The 17,095-nt window shown below is 38.1% G+C and overlaps 1 protein-coding gene across 4 annotated transcripts in view; it reads right to left on the bottom strand.

Moving 5' to 3' along the window:
- MANBA (mannosidase beta) overlaps nucleotides 1-17,095 on the bottom strand; it is a 52,743-nt gene that overhangs the window by 11,598 nt on the left and 24,050 nt on the right. For all 4 annotated transcript variants that reach the window (XM_051790490.1, XM_051790491.1, XM_051790494.1 and 1 more), the window contains 7 exons: nucleotides 15,455-15,606; nucleotides 14,406-14,523; nucleotides 12,180-12,266; nucleotides 11,531-11,698; nucleotides 8,770-8,988; nucleotides 7,304-7,468; nucleotides 5,650-5,794 (listed from right to left, as the gene is read on the bottom strand). In XM_051790490.1, the coding sequence (XP_051646450.1) occupies nucleotides 5,650-5,794; nucleotides 7,304-7,468; nucleotides 8,770-8,988; nucleotides 11,531-11,698; nucleotides 12,180-12,266; nucleotides 14,406-14,523; nucleotides 15,455-15,606 (1,054 nt within the window). The remainder of the gene's footprint in view (nucleotides 1-5,649; nucleotides 5,795-7,303; nucleotides 7,469-8,769; nucleotides 8,989-11,530; nucleotides 11,699-12,179; nucleotides 12,267-14,405; nucleotides 14,524-15,454; nucleotides 15,607-17,095) is intronic.

Genomic DNA, 17,095 nt, shown 5'->3' with positions numbered 1-17,095 from the left:
CTGCTGAGCTTCTTCAAAACAGACAATTGACAAACTGATGAACATACTCAGTATATTGGTGCTGCTCAGTATACAGAACTGTAGAACCATTTATGTTGCAAAAGACCTCTAAGATCATCAAGTTAAATGTTCACCTGCCAAGTGCATCTCTAAAGCACGTCCCTAAGTGCCACATCTATACAACTTGTAAAGACTTTCAGGGATGGTGACTCCACCACTTCGCTGGGCAACACTGACAACACTTTCAGTGAAGAAATTTTTCCTAAGATCCAATTTAAACTTGCCCTGGAACAATTTGAGGCTAGTTCCTATTGTCCTGTCACTTGTTACTTTTGAGAAAAGGCCTACCCCCACCTGGCTACAACCTCTTTTCAAGTAATTGCAGAGAGTGATAAGGTCACCCCTGAGCCTCCTTTTCTCCAGACTGAACAATCCCAGCTCCCTCATCTGCTCCTCAGACTTGTGCTTCAGAGCCTTCACCAGCTCTCTTGTCCTTCTCTGGACTCGCTCCAGCTCCTCAATGTCTTTCTTGTAGCGAGAGGTCCAGAACTGAACACAGAATTCAAAGTGCAGCCTCACCAGTGCTGAGTAGAGAGAGGCAATCACTGCCCTGGTCCTGCTGGCCACACTACTTCTGATACAGGCCAGGAAGCCATTGGCCTTCTCAGCCACCTGGGAACACTGTTGGCTCATGTTTAGTCTGAAGTTGACCAGCACACCCAGGTCTTTTCCTCCAGGCAGCTTTCCAGCCATTCTACCCCCAGCCTGTAGCTCTGCATGGGGTGTTGTGGCCCAAGTGCAGGACTTGGCACTTCACCTTGTTGAATCTCATACAACTGGCCTTGGCACATCAATCTAGTCTGTCCAGATCCCTCTGGAGAGCCTTCCTACCACTGCCACCCAACTTGGTGTTTGCAAACTGACTGAGGGTGCACTAAATCCCCTTGTTCAGATCAATGATAAAGGCATTAAACAGGGCTGGCCCCAATACTGATCCCTGGGGAAGCCTGCTAGTGACCGGCCGCCAGCTGGATATAACTCCATTCACCACCACTCTCTGGGCCCAGCCATCCAGCCAGTTTGCTTTTGCAGTGAACAGTGCACCCATCCATACCACAAGCAGCCTTTTTCTCCAGGAAAATGTTGTAGGAAATGGGTGTTAAAGTCTAGATGACAACATCCACAGCCTTTACTTCATCCACCAAATCGGGTCACCTTGTCATAGAAGAAGATCAAGTTGGTCAAGCAGGACCTGCCTTTCATAAACCTGTGCTGGTTGGGCCTGATCCCCTAGTGATAAGAAGGAAGCATGTTCTAGCATTCCAAGGACAATTCCTGACTGAAAACATTGGTGGTTTAAAGGACAAATCCACCAATAACAGGGAGTGCTAACAAATTACTCTTTAGGGTCATGACACTTGAGAAGATGAGAGATTTGGACTGGGGATGGATTATCTGAAAGAGAGTAAACTGCAGGGCAGTACCTGATCTAACAAATAAAAGCAATGGGCCTTGTATAAGAAATGCGTTGGGACGGTTTGTGAGGGGTTGAAATATCTAAAACTCTCAGGACTGCTACAGGACTCTTAGGAATTTCAATTGTCAGTGCAACAGACCCCCAAAAGCCCACCAGAGTTCAGACAAATTTTTTGAATTTTTTTCCTAAGTTTAATTTACATGACGAAAATCTAGGCTTCAAGTGTCTTAAATACGTACATCAATAAAGCAATTGATGTAGGGCAGTTTTTGTTACTTAGTGTAATATAAAATCATGTGTCTCTGATTTGGGCCCTTCTCTCAATCTCTGCTGTGCCTTGATTTCCAAATGGATTACACACTTGGAACCACACTGCAGTGGTTACTGGAGGGAAAGAGAGAAAGTTTACTATCTGGGTAGCAGATACAGAGACCCTCAAGAAACCTGTACAGAGGAGGAAAAAACTCAGAATAAATTTGGCATTACACTTCCACAGGGAAACAAAAACAATAGAAACCCCAACCAACATACAAAACCAAACAAACCACACACTTAAAAGTTCGTACCATTTCAAAAAACCATTCTACTACCACTACACCTATTGTTTTGGAATGTTTGAAAACATCAATAGTCTGTTTACCTCAGATCAGCTTTTTAAGGTTGGTATTTCCCTTTCCAAAAAACCTAGAGCCATTCTAAAGAACCAAAGCTCAACAGCTGTAGCAGTTTCACACAGGAAGTGCCTTTCAAAGAAAACTTTTCCAGCAACAGGATCTTGGTAATACAATTGTCAAAGTAACTGCAGACAGCATAGAAAACTGAAGCTCGCTGATTAAAAACCCCCACATTCTTCAGCTCATCTGTTGTCTTGATTTCCGTAAGACCAGAGCCACATTTCTGTATTTAAAAACAGGCAAGTTGCATATAAATACCTTCACATCTCCCCCCCCCCCAAAAAAAAAATGGATGTAAGAAATCTGAAGATCAGTAGCTATCGTGAAAAATCTCTGGGTTTAAACTATCCTGTTACAGATATGCGTGCCCAAAGGCAAGAGTCAAAAGTTATTTAAAACAGCCCTGGGGTGGTTTTCTCCTCCTCCTCCCACATTTAAATAAATTCTTAAAGAAATCCAAGTTCCCCATTTTTTTTCTGATAACAAGGGGTGGGCACTCTCTGTGGTATCAAACTTCAGAACAGGAAACTAAAATTAGGTCTGTAATGAGACCCCGGTACCCTTTTTTCTGGCTCTTCCCTGAAGCTTCTACACTGATAACAGGAGTGAAAACAAACAGTTCTATCTGAAATGATTTTAAATTAATCACTTCACACCATTAAATGCAACCCGAGAAACATGCTGCTAGTTCTTTCCTCACTCCAGTCTCATGAATTCAGATCAATTATTCTCCATAACAGTCTGTACCAGGGCTCACCAGGAGCTCTAAATATTGAACCTGCAATAAAAGCCAGTTATCTGTTCAAGGGAACCTTGTGACAACTGAGTTGGGTACCTCAAGGTTACACCTGTGTGGGGGAGAGATAAATTGCCATGTGTATTACAGCGCTCTTCACCAAAACATACAGCATAGATGCTAAAGCATTCAACATGCACAACCGGCTTCACGACTAAGAGCTAACAGTCAAACCCCAGTTGTGATAAAAGCTGTCTAGTTCTGAGCTGAAGGTAGAAGTACTATGACAGGAATGCAGTGCTGTGTTTTCATTCAATCCCAAGCAAACATCTTAAAGATAAAAATTAAAAGGATAAACATTTGCTACCTTCTTCCTTCCCCATTTCATGAGGAAACATTTTTGCTTTGTAGGGGAAATTATGTAAGCCCCTCCATGGCTCTCTTCGAAATACCAGATTTAAATAAAAGCGCTCATTGGTGATACTACTGTGCCATCTAACAAGATGCAGAAACGTGTTTTTGAAGTGCAAATAAAACTAATTTCTCTGAAGTTTTGCATAATTCCAGCCATTAGCATTTCAAAATCCCTCTACCACACTGCCTAATTAAATGAATATTAAACCTTTCCTCATTCCACTGAGGGAATAGAACAAAACAAAGGGACAGCTGTATCTCTGCTGAGCTTCTTTTCTCTAAACCAACTTCAGCAACACATGAATAATTCAAGTATTTGATATATTTTCTACAGTGATGTCAGCTCTGTACTTAAAAAGACATTTATGGTCTCCACGATCTCTTGGTGTATCAATACACCTGTCTTTACAAAGAGACATTTTTCCAAGTATCTTTTTCTCTTGAGGTACTTAAAGCCTAAGAGCATCACCCATTGCTAGAATCATAAAAATGAACATCGGGATATTGTATTTCCTAATACAAGTCTAAAAAGTCCCAAAAGATGAGCATTATAGCTAGACCATTGCCTTAACATTTAAATAAATTAGCCTGTTTCTTCCACTAATTTGTTTTCCTTTGTTGCTGCACTTACTTACTTTGGATGAATAAATGAAAAAAAAAAAAAAAGAAGAAGAAGAACAAAAAGAGAGGGGGACAAACATCTCCCAGAAAAAGAGGGGAAGGATGGGGTGGGCTAATTTTTTTTTCAAAGGAAGAGAAAATGGTATTTTGTTCGAAGGACAGATCAAGAGCTTCACACTCTTAGCTTTTTCTAGTTCATTCTTATTTCTTCACATTCATGAAATGCTTAAATCAAGATTTGCAAAACCAGAATATTTAAGAAATAACTAAAATTGAAAGAGAATATACCCAATAGAATAGCTGCCATAGAACAGTTCTCCCTTACAAAATGACTTGTAGCCAAAATGGAACATGAAACACAGCCACTTCCCTCATACCACACATTCCTCATTCCTCCCCTATTTCTTACTGCCTGAGTGATTTCTCTCTTTATATGTCTGATTACCCCGTTTTTGTGTTCTAAAAAGAAAAAAAAATATATATATATAATATATAAGGAGATACCATGTCTGTAAATAGCATATTAGCAGAATAATTTAATCACAAAGAATGATTCACCTCATCTGACATCACATTAGGCACCAAATCCCAGCTAGTCATCTCCTATAAAGAGCTTCTCAGAAGCTATGCTGGGTGAGAGGTTTCATATGAAGTTCTATGAAAACCACATTCAGCACAGAAAAGATAATTCCTCCCAGTTATCAGACAGCTAAGGACACAATGAATCACGTACGGAGATAACCACCTCTCCCTCAATTGACTTACAGAAGAAATCTAGAGGCCCAGCCTTTACACTGTAAATCCCATCCTGCTCAGAACAGGATCACCGTTCTGTTGGTTTTTTGACGGTGCACTATGGTCAACTCAAGGGAGAGGTTTTGATCATTTTACCATTGAGGGTAGAGAGGACAAAATCAACCAAATTTGTTGAGATTATAGAAAGTAAAATTATACACGGGTGTTTCTTCTTACTCTCCTACCCAACTACCTCCCTCTCTGTCCATTCTCACCCAGGGTGGCTGGGTGCATAAATGTATCTGTACAGCTGAGACAATAAATATGATCAGGGATTTCCCCTTTGAAAATAGAATTTATTAGAAGTCCTCAAATTTTAAATAACTGATTTTTCTAATTTTAAAATATTTAGGCTTGCAAAAAACGTAAAGATTTTTTTTTTCTGGAAAAACCTGGAAGATATATTACATGCAGTTGGGAGGATCCACCTCTACATAACAAAAGGGTAGTTGGAAGTTCACAAGGGGATTGTGTCCTCAATCTTAACCATCACTCCTTCCTAATAGGCAGCTTTGTCTGGCTTCAGCGATATTATTTCCTTGGGAGAAAGGAGAATACTGCTTAAACAAAAAAATATGTTTTTTTAAGAAATTAAGAGTTACATACAATTTTAACTTCTCCAAACTAAACCCTGCTCAAACAAGGGTAAGAACTGGTGACTGCTAAGTTTGAACTTAAGCTGCAAAACTTCCACAGGAAAATAACTGCTTTGTTCTATACCCTCTATACCCTTTAACAGACTCTTAGGATGATCCTGAAAAAACACTTTTCTGGAAAGCATTTCTAAAGGATGGACAGAAATATGTTCAGGGTTTGTAAAGTTGCCCAAGAGACAGAGCAGAGCCATACTTCTTATTCTGACATGTCCAGATGAGGAAAACAAAACAAGACTGGTAGTTGGTGCTTTTCAGCAGACTGTCACAAAAACTTACCCAAGGAAGCCCATGAAGGTGCCTGCCAAATGTCATTGAGTTGCCAGTACAGAGCTCCCATTGTGTGTCCTTCTCCCCTGATTATTTCACTTTGACTAGCACGATAGAATTCAGTTTCTGTTTTTGTACACTGAGCCTGCATCACCTTGATCAACAAACACATAAAAAATATTTTTGGTATATTGTATTCTACTTTCTTTCAAAATGTGTGAATATATTAACATACAACACAGACTTCACAGCAGTAGCATATAACTTTAAACCCCCAAGAGCTGCCAAATGTCGTTAGGCTGCACTACCTCCAGTACACATTCCCTTGATGTCTAAACCCCTATGAACTGAACTCACAACACACATTCACACTATAAAGCCAAAACTGCACCAAAAGGGCAGCCTTTCTCCATCTGAACTCCCATTTCTTTTCTCCTTCCTCACCTCTTCTAAAAAACACTTTTCAGAATTGTTCACTGGCCAAGTTGTCAACAGATGCTAAACAGCCTGTTATGTTCTTCACGAAGCACATTACTAGGCTGGGGAAGTATTAAAAGAAATTCTTAAAATAAAGTTAAAAATCTTTAGGACAGCTCAAAAGTTAAAGATATCCACTTGAGCCAAGTTACTGTCGTTACCCTTTTTGCTAGCTTTATTTTGGTATTCTTCAATGGTTTCATCTGTTAGGAAGGCCCTGACAGACTTAACCCTGGATAAACTCTCATAGCTTTTTGAGTCTGGACCCCACTGTGCAAGTTTTACCCCTGTTTTCAGTTTCACAGCATCATCTATCTTTGTTCTCTTGTCAAGAGTGCCTAAAATTCTCAAGCTGTTTTGTTTTTATATAAAACTTGCTGACAGCACTCTCAAACATTAAAAACTTAGTGTGCAGTTATTTCCATCAAGAGTGTTTCTGAATTTCCTGAAACACAACAAAAATTAACAGCACTTAACTTGCCTAATAGCATCAAAAAGTTACTTAACGTTTTTTAAAACTTGCACAGAAATCACAAATAAAAAAACAAGCATAAGGTAAAACTACTATGGATGAAGGACAAAATATAAGCTCCTGATTTGAAAAAAAGCCCAAATTATATTTTCTAAAATATCATTATCTGAGCATGTAACAAAATAAAAGCTACTAATAATCTAATTCATAAAGAACTACATTCCCTAGAAAAAAAAAAACTTGTTTCGAAAGCATGTGTGTTCCATGTGGCAAAAATCAAAGCAATAAGCCTACAGGGGCCACATGAAGAGCAAAACACACCCACCCTGGAACAGGAAGTAACATGTAGCACTGGGAATAATCTCATATCATGGAAGCCCAGCACATCCCTGCATCCTCCACCAGCTTCATGAGTGAGCCCAGCTGGGGACAGGGACCAAGGTAGCACACACTGCCAGACTTTATCCCAGTTGAGCCAGTTCCTGGGTAATTCCCTGAGAAGTATTCCAACCCTTCTATGATAAAAATAGGAGTCTCTCTCCAGTACACGAGAGAGAAGCTATTTCCAAATTAAAACGGACTCTCAAATGCTTCAGTACAGAAACTTTCTGTATGACTGAGTATTACCTAACAGAACAGGCCAAGCTCTAACTGCTGACAGAATCTAATGGAACAAGTACTGGCAGCTACCTACACAGAAGATGTGACTGTTACCTGAGTGAGGTAAATTGTATCTTTGAACCTCTTTACAGGATCCGTGCCCTGCGGAAGCTTGAAATGATACCAAACTTCTTGAAGCATCTGAACATTGCCACTGTCGTGATGTTGCCGATGGAGAGAAAAATTGCTTACGTAGGACCAGTCTTCAGCAGAAGAAACCTTTTAAAAAACACAAAAGTAAGGTATCAGAATGAAAAGGTAAAATGTACATTTAATGACCGTCAGGATACCAAGGAAAGGATACCTGTTACAGCCTGCTGATCATGCAAAACCTTAAAATTGGTAGTAGATTTCTACAGTGCCTCATGCAGTCATGCAAGGATTTTTAATCAGTAACACCCTTTGCTTAACACTCCTTGTACAAACAGATGAAAACAGACAATACTGTTGCAGCCAGTGGCTTTTGGCTCAATGGCATTTAACTTATTTGTCCTAAGGTTCGGTTTGGCCAAGGGATCTCAGAGTTTTGCTTGCACTTACAGTAAATCAGAAACACCCTACATTAACATGGAAGAACGTACCCTAGTCAAGCACATTTACACAAAAAAGTTACAGAAGTCAGTAGGGCTATAAATTCTAATAACATGTATATATATTTTCAAAACCTGACTCGGAAAACGTATGATCATAAACCAGCTTTTTTCAGCTAAGGACAACAATGCAGCATAATTCATACAGTTATTACTGCCAAACTTTCATTGTAATTATAATTTCTATAGAATCTTTTTATTTAAATTTGTTCCTTTTTAGACTGGATTGAATAATTGTCACTGTTATTAATATGGATGAATGTTCTGATTATGCTTCAGACAATATATTTTGCCCAGTAAATTTAAAAGAACATTCTGAACTCCTTTTGGTTGCATGCATGAGCATCAACATGAAACTCATCTCTCCCTAGATAAATGGACAAACAGCACAATATGTCTCTGCTCCAATTGGATAAATAAGATAGAACATAAAATATCTAAATTCAACAGGAGACATAAACAAATCCTCTTATGTGCGATACACCAAGAAGTGAATTATTTATGTGAAAGAAATTGCTAAAATTTACAAAAATCAAAACACTTTAAAATCCGTCACAATTCAGCTTTTGTCATATTTCTTCTCTTTCTTAATGAACACATGTCCTTCGACACTACAAGAGGAAACAGATGTTAGGCAATCATTACTAAGCTATACATTAAGTAGAATTACTATTAAAACTAACAGTCTCATAATAGTCTCTTGCCTAAACTAGGTTCCCCTTGCAACATCAAGAATACTGAGGAGGAAACAGTACAGTTTCATCCCCTCCCTCCACACCATCACACACCTCTATCCCACCTGTGCCATACTACACCTAATAATACATTATCCAAGCTACAGTTTGGATGCTGCAATTTGTTGGAAAGAGACTCGTTGCCCTCACTGAATGAGAGTGGAGGAGTCAGTAAGGTGTGGAAGCCCAGTCTTACCTTTTCGATTGTACTGAAGGAAGGCCAGGATTGAAATCCATATTCTGAAGCAAAACGAGTTTTAGGATACATTGTCCAGTTCCAGCAGTCCTTGTTGTAGTCATAAAAGTGAGTGTCACCATAATGGGTATCATAAGGATTCTGGGAGACCCAACCTTCTTTAACTGACTCCAAGCCATTGGTGGGACTGGATGCAATAAAAGGACGACTCCTATCTTCCTGGGATTTAAAAAAAAAAACCACAACAAAACAAAACCACAACACCCTCACAGAGTGATTGGCTTTTATCATCTGTATACATGGACCATATTTTGAAAAGGCGGGGCAGGGAAAACATGCCTTTTCCAAATTTTTGAGTCACCACCTAGGAAACATTCCCTTTTATGTCCTAGCATTCATCATCTTTACTTGCTTAATTAGCTTCTTACTTATGTTATTGGAGGACAGCTGGGCATGATATTGCTTGCTCCACTGTTCTGAGGGATTCTCTCCTCACATCAAGAGATTTTCTATCTTTATATGCTTCTAAATTCTTAATGAAGGCTATTTAAAGTGTGCTTTGTGACTTCTTCAGGGAAAATTATTACTTTTGCAGTGTTTTTGCAGGAACAAGGCCATGATTTTCTCCTTTCTCATTAAACAGTCACCTAAATTTAGTCCTAACAAATCCAAGGTGTTCTGCTTCTAATGCTTAGATGGTAACATTACAGGTTATTGTCATTTTACCTGACTCTTCATGTTAAGATAGATGAGACTACAAGAAGGGTTACATTTCAAATTGTTCAGATCTGCCTTTATTTATAGCCTCAGTAGACTTACAATACTAAATCTTTTAACAGTACCCTACAAAGTACTGAAGGAATCCTTTTGCAGGTCTAATTCATTTAGCACCCTACCTGCAGTAAGATAGAGGCCTGAGCTGGTTACCAGTCACAAGTTACAGCAATTGGCTCCAACACAGCAACACACTCAGACATGTGCTTCATATATTAAGAAATAGTTCTGTTCCCCCACACTTTTTTTTTTAAATGAGTAATTAATAATTAACTGAAACAAGTTACTACAGGATATCCTGAAATCCCTGAAGTCTTTAGCTCAAGGTTAGCAGTCTTCTTAAACTATACAGTCCAGTATCGCTAGTAATTACAGGTTTCCTCAGCTGGCTTGTATTATAGAGGACCTGAAGTTATTTCACTGCATGGTTCCTTCTGGCACTGAAAATAGTTATTCTACGGATTTAAAATAAAAGAGGGTCCATATGGGATGGCAATGCTGCACAAGTAAACTGTAACTAAAACCCAGTATCAAGTCAGAACACCTCACTTTGCTGCACATGCATTGGTCATCTAACTCATGTAGCTAATCACAGAAACAGCACAGCATACCTTTACAAATAGCTCAGTATAGAAATCTAGAATCAACACATTAAGCAGGAATATAAGACACTGTTACCATTTAGAATGAAAAACTGCCCTCAAAGCAGGATCCTTTTCAGCAGGTTCTTCCAAACCTGGTTTCATTTTTGTTGCTTCCTCGAATCTTTTCCTGTAGAAAGATGTTCTAAATTCTCAGAGTACAACTACACTGACAATGCCAGTAGCCTCCAACGACAAGCAATAATACTGCTGTCACTGAGTGTCTGTCTTAGCAAAGGGAAATGTCAGGTCACGAGCCTTATAATATTAAATGCATCTCATCGTGAATAGGACAGAAATTAGACTAAAATTATCATACCCTGCAGTCAGTAAGATCATACTGGGATAAGTAGGTAGGAAAAGGCCACTAGCATTTTTAGGTAAATAAAAACTCATACTCTTGTTGAAGCAGAAAGTTCTAACTGGACAAAATTCTTAGAGCATTTTGTCTCTTAGCTAACAGGAAAATTTACAATTCCCTACGGTTCAAGAATTGTTTGTCAATCCCTATACAATTATGTGACATTGATCTGGGACTTTTCAATCGATTTCACTCTACATACACACAAAAGAGTTAGGTAAAAGTAGATTCCATTAACTAATAAAGAACTGCAATACTTCTAGGAGGAGAAATAAAACTAGAAAAGCTGTGCAAAATGGGTAGTACCAAACTGCAGTAGACTTTACAGATTCCACGTGTTTGTGGAATGCATGCTCACAGTTTTAGTTCTACCTCAAAGTATTTTCTTTTGCCTTCATGTACTGTAGAATACCACTATTCTGTTCTTTCAAAAACACACAATATAATGAGGACATCAGCATGAGGACAATGTTTAACATCACTTTTGCTTAACCTGCTTAAGCCAAAAAACTTCAGTCAAATACTGGAAGAGTACACTGAAAAAATGACATCTTTATGGATTTCTTCAACTGCTATTAAAAGACCAGAGGGTTGTTAGATGCTTCTTATAGTATCCTTCAGCAAAATCAGCAAAAAGGAAACCTGATCATCTAGATTAATTAATTAATGGGCAAGTTGATTTGTGTCCACTGGCAGTGAAGGCATTTGTGGACGTATTAAAAGTCAGAAGGAAAAAAGAAGCAAGATCCACTACATTTTCAGGTCTTCCTTTACATATCACAAAATGCTAAAGGCGTAAGTAATTTTTTGGATTGTTTTACTCTGAGAATAACCCTTAAGTTTAGAGAGCTGTTTAGAAGAGCTTGGAAAAAAAATTTCTCAATAAGGTGCTGGGTTTAATTTCTCAAAAGGAGTAAAAAAGAAAATCCCAACTTAAAATCATTTGCCAAGGCATATTCCCCTACAGTTTCTTGAGATCACTTACATTAAGAACTATCTCTCGTATGTTCTTCACATAAAGCATCAGGTAGTCTCTGATATATCTCTCTCTTTCGGTATGAGGTATGGAGAACCAGTTGCTTGAAATTGCTGCTTCATTTTCATTGTTACCACTCCATAGAATAATTGATGGATGAGATTTTAAACGTCGCACCTGAAATACAATTTACAGTTTCAAGAGTCAAGCAAAATTACTTATCTTAAAATTTTTTTTTTTTAAAAATCACTTTGTTACTACTTGAATTACAAGTTCACACGCATATTACATATACTTAGCCTACAATTCCCATTTTTAGCTGCACTGTTCACCATTCCCTCAGCTTGCCACTAGGCTCAAACTTTTGTAACATACACTTTCAGAAAGGCAAACTTCTAACATGCTGACATATATCTACCATATGCACATGTGTACCTCCATCCTCATCTACTTAGACACATGTGAAGTGCAGTCTGCTTGACTGACTGCTCCTGCAAGTAGTAGAAGATTTACCAAGGTTATGTTTTATGTATATACTGCTACATAAAGGTACACTAATAAACACTTCCAAAAAACCACTTCTGAAAAGCTAATTTATACAGTTGGTCAATCAAAAATAGATAATGGGAAATAGAACTTTGACACATGGACAAAATACCTGATGAAGAACTTCTGCTGTTACAGATGCTAAATAATTCTGGTCAGTTGGATAAAGCGCACAGGCAAACATAAAATCCTGCCAAATCTACAGGGAAAAGAAAAGATTAAAAAAAATCCATTAGCAAATTATTTTATATAATTGAAAAATATACGCTTATTGGGATGCACAATTCTGTTCAGACAGAAGTTATTTATTTTAAAAAATTAAACTTAAATGTTTTATTTGTTATTCTTGGAAAGCACCACCAAGACAGTCATGTCCTCCTTGAGGTTCAGTATGTGCACACTCCACTGTGGTTGTCCTCAATATCAGAGGAATCAGATCCTGACAGCCTACACTGAGGAGTGCAATACTGCTCAGCAGGTGGAGTTCAGTGAGTTTCAAAAGAATAATTAGAAACATGAACATGGGGCAACTTGCAGCTGAACAGAACAATTCTGTATTACTACTTTGCAGGTGTAACACCAAATCCCCATTACTTAATGAGAAGAGACAGTAATTCTTCCAGCGTGGTATTGAGCACACTTAATCGATGTCAAAGTGTACTCATTAAGAAAACACTTCCACACAAAATGATCCCAAAAAATAGCAAATCTTACACAGTAAGAGGGGCAGAAACAAACTAGATCCTCTAAAAACACAGTGATTTTTCTCTTCAAAGAACAATCAAGTAGATATCATTGAGAACAACAAGCCTTTCAATTCAACAACAATAAACTCCATAAACTCTCCAACCTTGAAGGAGAAGAATTACAAAAAAAGAGGAAGGAAAGAAGCCCAATTAGATGGTTAAGATTTTTTGTTTACCTGTTCTGTTTATTAAACTACTGTAACTTTGAGACTCCTGCTAGTCTATCTCAAATGTTAATGGAAAGGCCTCTACAAGGAGCACATTAACCCAAAGGAGTCTGTAGGAGACTATACTTTTCTGAACACCATACTATACAGAGAGAGACAGACCAGTTCCTCATGTAATTGCATTTTGATTGGAGTGACAACATGCTTTTCCATGGCTCTTTTCAGCATACATTCCCTAAAAAACCTGAAGATAGGGCACAAGACAGTGGGGGGTAATGGATCTATTAGTAACTGTTAAAATCCTAACACTGTACACAAAAGCAAAGCTATTGCCGAAGAGTCACTCATAATCCTTTAGTGACTGACTGAGTGGAGTCAAAACTCTCTATTGAAAGAAACTTTCTCTCACTATTTCCCTCAGTGAGCTATCACTGGTTTTCCTTAAGCACAGTTTGACACCAAGGCACTTTAAAGCCTTCGCAAGACCTCAGAAGAAACAAAACCAAAAACCTCAATCACCACCCCCTCCAGAATAAGGATCTGATTTTCTGCATCTACTTGCTATTTTGGCTGTTAAATAGGATCTAAATCTTGTATTGAGCACTGTATAAGCACAGATCTAAGTGGCCTACTTAAGGTGCCTAGTGTAAAAAATGAAAGAACTGTAAGTCCTCAGAAGCTTTGAAAATCAGGACACTCATTCAGATGACTAAAATAGATGTAACTTTTTTTTTCCCCAAGCACGTATGGAAGGCAGCAAAGTATGAATTCTGTTTCCCTGCTTTTTATGCTGCAGAGCAACACCAAACACATTTGCCAGGATTTTTAATAACAGATGCAATTTGGTCTTCATTCATCTAGTTGCTATTTCATCAAAACTTATTAATACGTGTCTCCAAGCCCATATAATTGAAGGTACTCGTCTAGTGATTGCAATAGGTGTTCCCCTTACTGCTACATTTATAGTCAAATGTAGCTTGTTCAAAATGGCCCTCTGGATGAAGCCTTCCATGTTTGACTTTGGGACAAATGAAAAGTTGGAACCAAAAAAACCCACACCTTTTCAGCAATTGCTATAAAGGAAAAAATAGTTTTAAAAGAAATAAAATCCATTTCCACAACTGAGAAAAGCATGGTTAACTTCTACAGACTTCTGTAAAGTCTCCAAAATATCACTTCTAGATTCAACAGACAGCCTTTTTAATCAGAAACCATTCAAATTAAAAAGAAATTAAAAAACCCAACCAGCCAACCAAACAAAAAAACAGGTTGATCTAACTTCTCGGGTTGATACTTTACAATATCCTTTGGAAAGATGGTTAGAATGCATCTATTAATTCTCTTATTTTTGTTCATTTAAAACGAATTTTCATTTACAAGTTCTTGTCAGTTTTTAAATAAGTGTTCTGCATTTATTGCTTTTACCATTATTCCTATTTCATCACAAATATCGTAAAATTCATCTTGTTCATATACTCCTCCTCCCCAAACGCGAAGTGCATTCATGTTAGCATCTGCTGCAGACTTCAAGAGTAGCCTTAATCTGTAAAATACAAGTTTTGTGAAACTGTATCACTTAGGAGTTTCTAAGGTTATACAAATGAACAAAGAAACAAATACCCCTACCAAAAAAACAAACAAAAAGGCCAAACAAAATCGTAAAACCTAAATCATTAGCAGGCAAACTAAGACTTAAAACTTTGACAGAAATTATCAAAATACTCTGTTTTCTAAGCCTGCATGCCTTGACAGAGCTCTCAAAAAGTAATTTTTTGTGCAGAAAAAGTTGCTTGTTCCTGTTAATACTTACGGAATAGATGGAGTGACACATGTGAGTAAGTGCTTTTACAGAAGTTTTGGCATGACTAGATTTAGAAATACTCTATTTTATTAATCATATTGTTCATTTTCTTCTTAGATATTACTTGCTTTGTATGTCAATCACTTGAATTCATATTCTCTTTTAAACACAATCAGAAACATATATTCTCTTTGTGAGTTCCACAATGCATAGTGAGAACAGTGGAATGAGAGGGTGAGGAGAAAGACTGAGACCCTGAATCTCATTTTAAGGGTTTCAGGCTCCAGACATTTGTCCTTAAATCATACTGGCAGCCTCTAAATTGCATATGAATGCACACTGCAGCACGCTCTGTTGTCCTGATTCCCCAACTACCCAGAGGAAAGCTTAGTCAAAGTACAGTATAGCCTCCATAAAAATACCCAAAAGGCCAGTAACCTATGAACTACAAAAAAATCACCTTCCCATCAGTAATCTCTCTTACATGCCTTGACACTCCAATCTATTCATGTTAATAAAGTCCTAATTCTGAAGCCTCCAACCCCCAATAATTAGTGTACTACCTTGAAAGCAGTTCCACCCACTAAAGCCAACCTTTCATAAAGGGTGTATAGAGAATCAGGAGGAGGAAAACATGATCCTTTATCCTTAGAGAACATCAAATGTGGCTTACGTGTCATAGGTCACCCTGTCCTGGAAAGAATCTGCAGGAATCCAGTTCGAGCCCTTCAGAAAAATGGGTCGGCCATTGATTCTGAAGTAGAAACTCAGACCTGGTGAGCCAGGAATAGGCTCCTGAACAAGTTCTACTGTCCGAAAATAAGCCTGTGAAGACATGAAACTTAGATTTAAAAATGACAAAAATGAATTAAAACAAAATTAATACAGAAAACCATTACAAAAAGAATTGAACTGAACACTAAAAGCATAGAATTTGTCAAAGAGTCAAAAGACATGGTCTTATCTCTAAACTCCTACTTGCTTAAAACACACTGTAGCAGGACTGAAAATAATTCTTCCAATAAACCTGTTCACTTTTTAAAGTTATTATCATATTAAGAGAGAGAGAAAGCATGAGCAAATGACTGTGCATATGCACACATGTATGTAAGCAAGAGACAGATGCAGGTTTGCTTGCTGCAGAATTCAGTTAAAATTCCAGCTGATGACCAGTGGGAGGAATACAGTGGTTGCACTAGATCAGAGACACCATTTAATCTGCAGTATGCTCCTCACAGAAGGATGATCCAGCAGCTCAGTTGTAAGTCTAAATGCCTATCTTCAGGTTCACCTAGTAAAAGCAAAATCTTACTCTTTTACTGCCCTGAAATGATACCTTTTTAATAGGTGTAGCAATTAAAAAGATATGCATGCAAACACAATCGCAGTTTCCAAGTGAAGGGCCCTCTGGCCTTCACAGCTGCTTTTGAACAGCAAGGTCAGCAATATGGTTTCAAAGAGACCAGTTCAGCTAAATAACCACTAACTTCATGTAAGGTATTAAAGAGCATTCCAGATAAAAGCACATCTCAAGCAGAAGCCAAACTTTTACAGCTGCTCCTTCAGCCTAATATATGACACTGTGTACTGTAGATGCTTAAACAAGAAAATATTCCTTCTTCCCATTGCAGGTGGAATAAAAGTTCTTAGGAAATCACTCCATATTTTTTCTGGGACTTTACTTCAGTCAAAGACTTTACTTCAGCTACAATGCTGCTCTAAGGGGTATCCTGATTGCACTGACATAAACAGTCAATTCTACAGTCATGAGAGAGCACTTGGTTCACTGCAATAGTACTTTGCTCTGTCCCCTTATTTGTACAGGTGGCTTCCCCATCTGCCATGGAGCAGATGAAGAGCAGCTGCCATGCTTGCTTCTGTGCACCTGCAAAGTGTTACAGAAAATATCTTGTTCAGGGAGGCTTGAAATTTCTTTTTTTCCTGCATCCTTGTTCCAGTTCAACTTACCCAAGCCAGAAAGAAAACTCTTTTTCTTCATTGTACCTGTTGCTCTTTTGGGACAAATGAAAAGTTTGAACCAAAAAAACCCACACCTTTTCAGCAATTGCTATAAAGGAAAAAATAGTTTTAAAAGAAATAAAATCCATTTCCACAACTGAGAAAAGCCTCCTATTAGGGAGATAACTGGGAAATTATATAAAGTAAATAAAGTGGAGAAAAGCCAATAGCGAATTTCAGCCAACTCACACCAAGCAACAGGTTTGGGTCAGGAAGGCAAGAACCTCATTTTTTCTAGACTACCCCTAAGATAGCAACCACTCCTCCCTCAGATGACTATTTGCTTTACCTTTTC

The sequence above is a fragment of the Manacus candei genome, unplaced genomic scaffold, assembly GCF_025592945.1.
Source record: "Manacus candei isolate 608988 ecotype Guabito, Panama unplaced genomic scaffold, ASM2559294v1 h1tg000028l, whole genome shotgun sequence".
Lineage (NCBI taxonomy): Eukaryota > Metazoa > Chordata > Aves > Passeriformes > Pipridae > Manacus > Manacus candei.
This window is presented reverse-complemented; position numbering and strand designations above follow the sequence as displayed.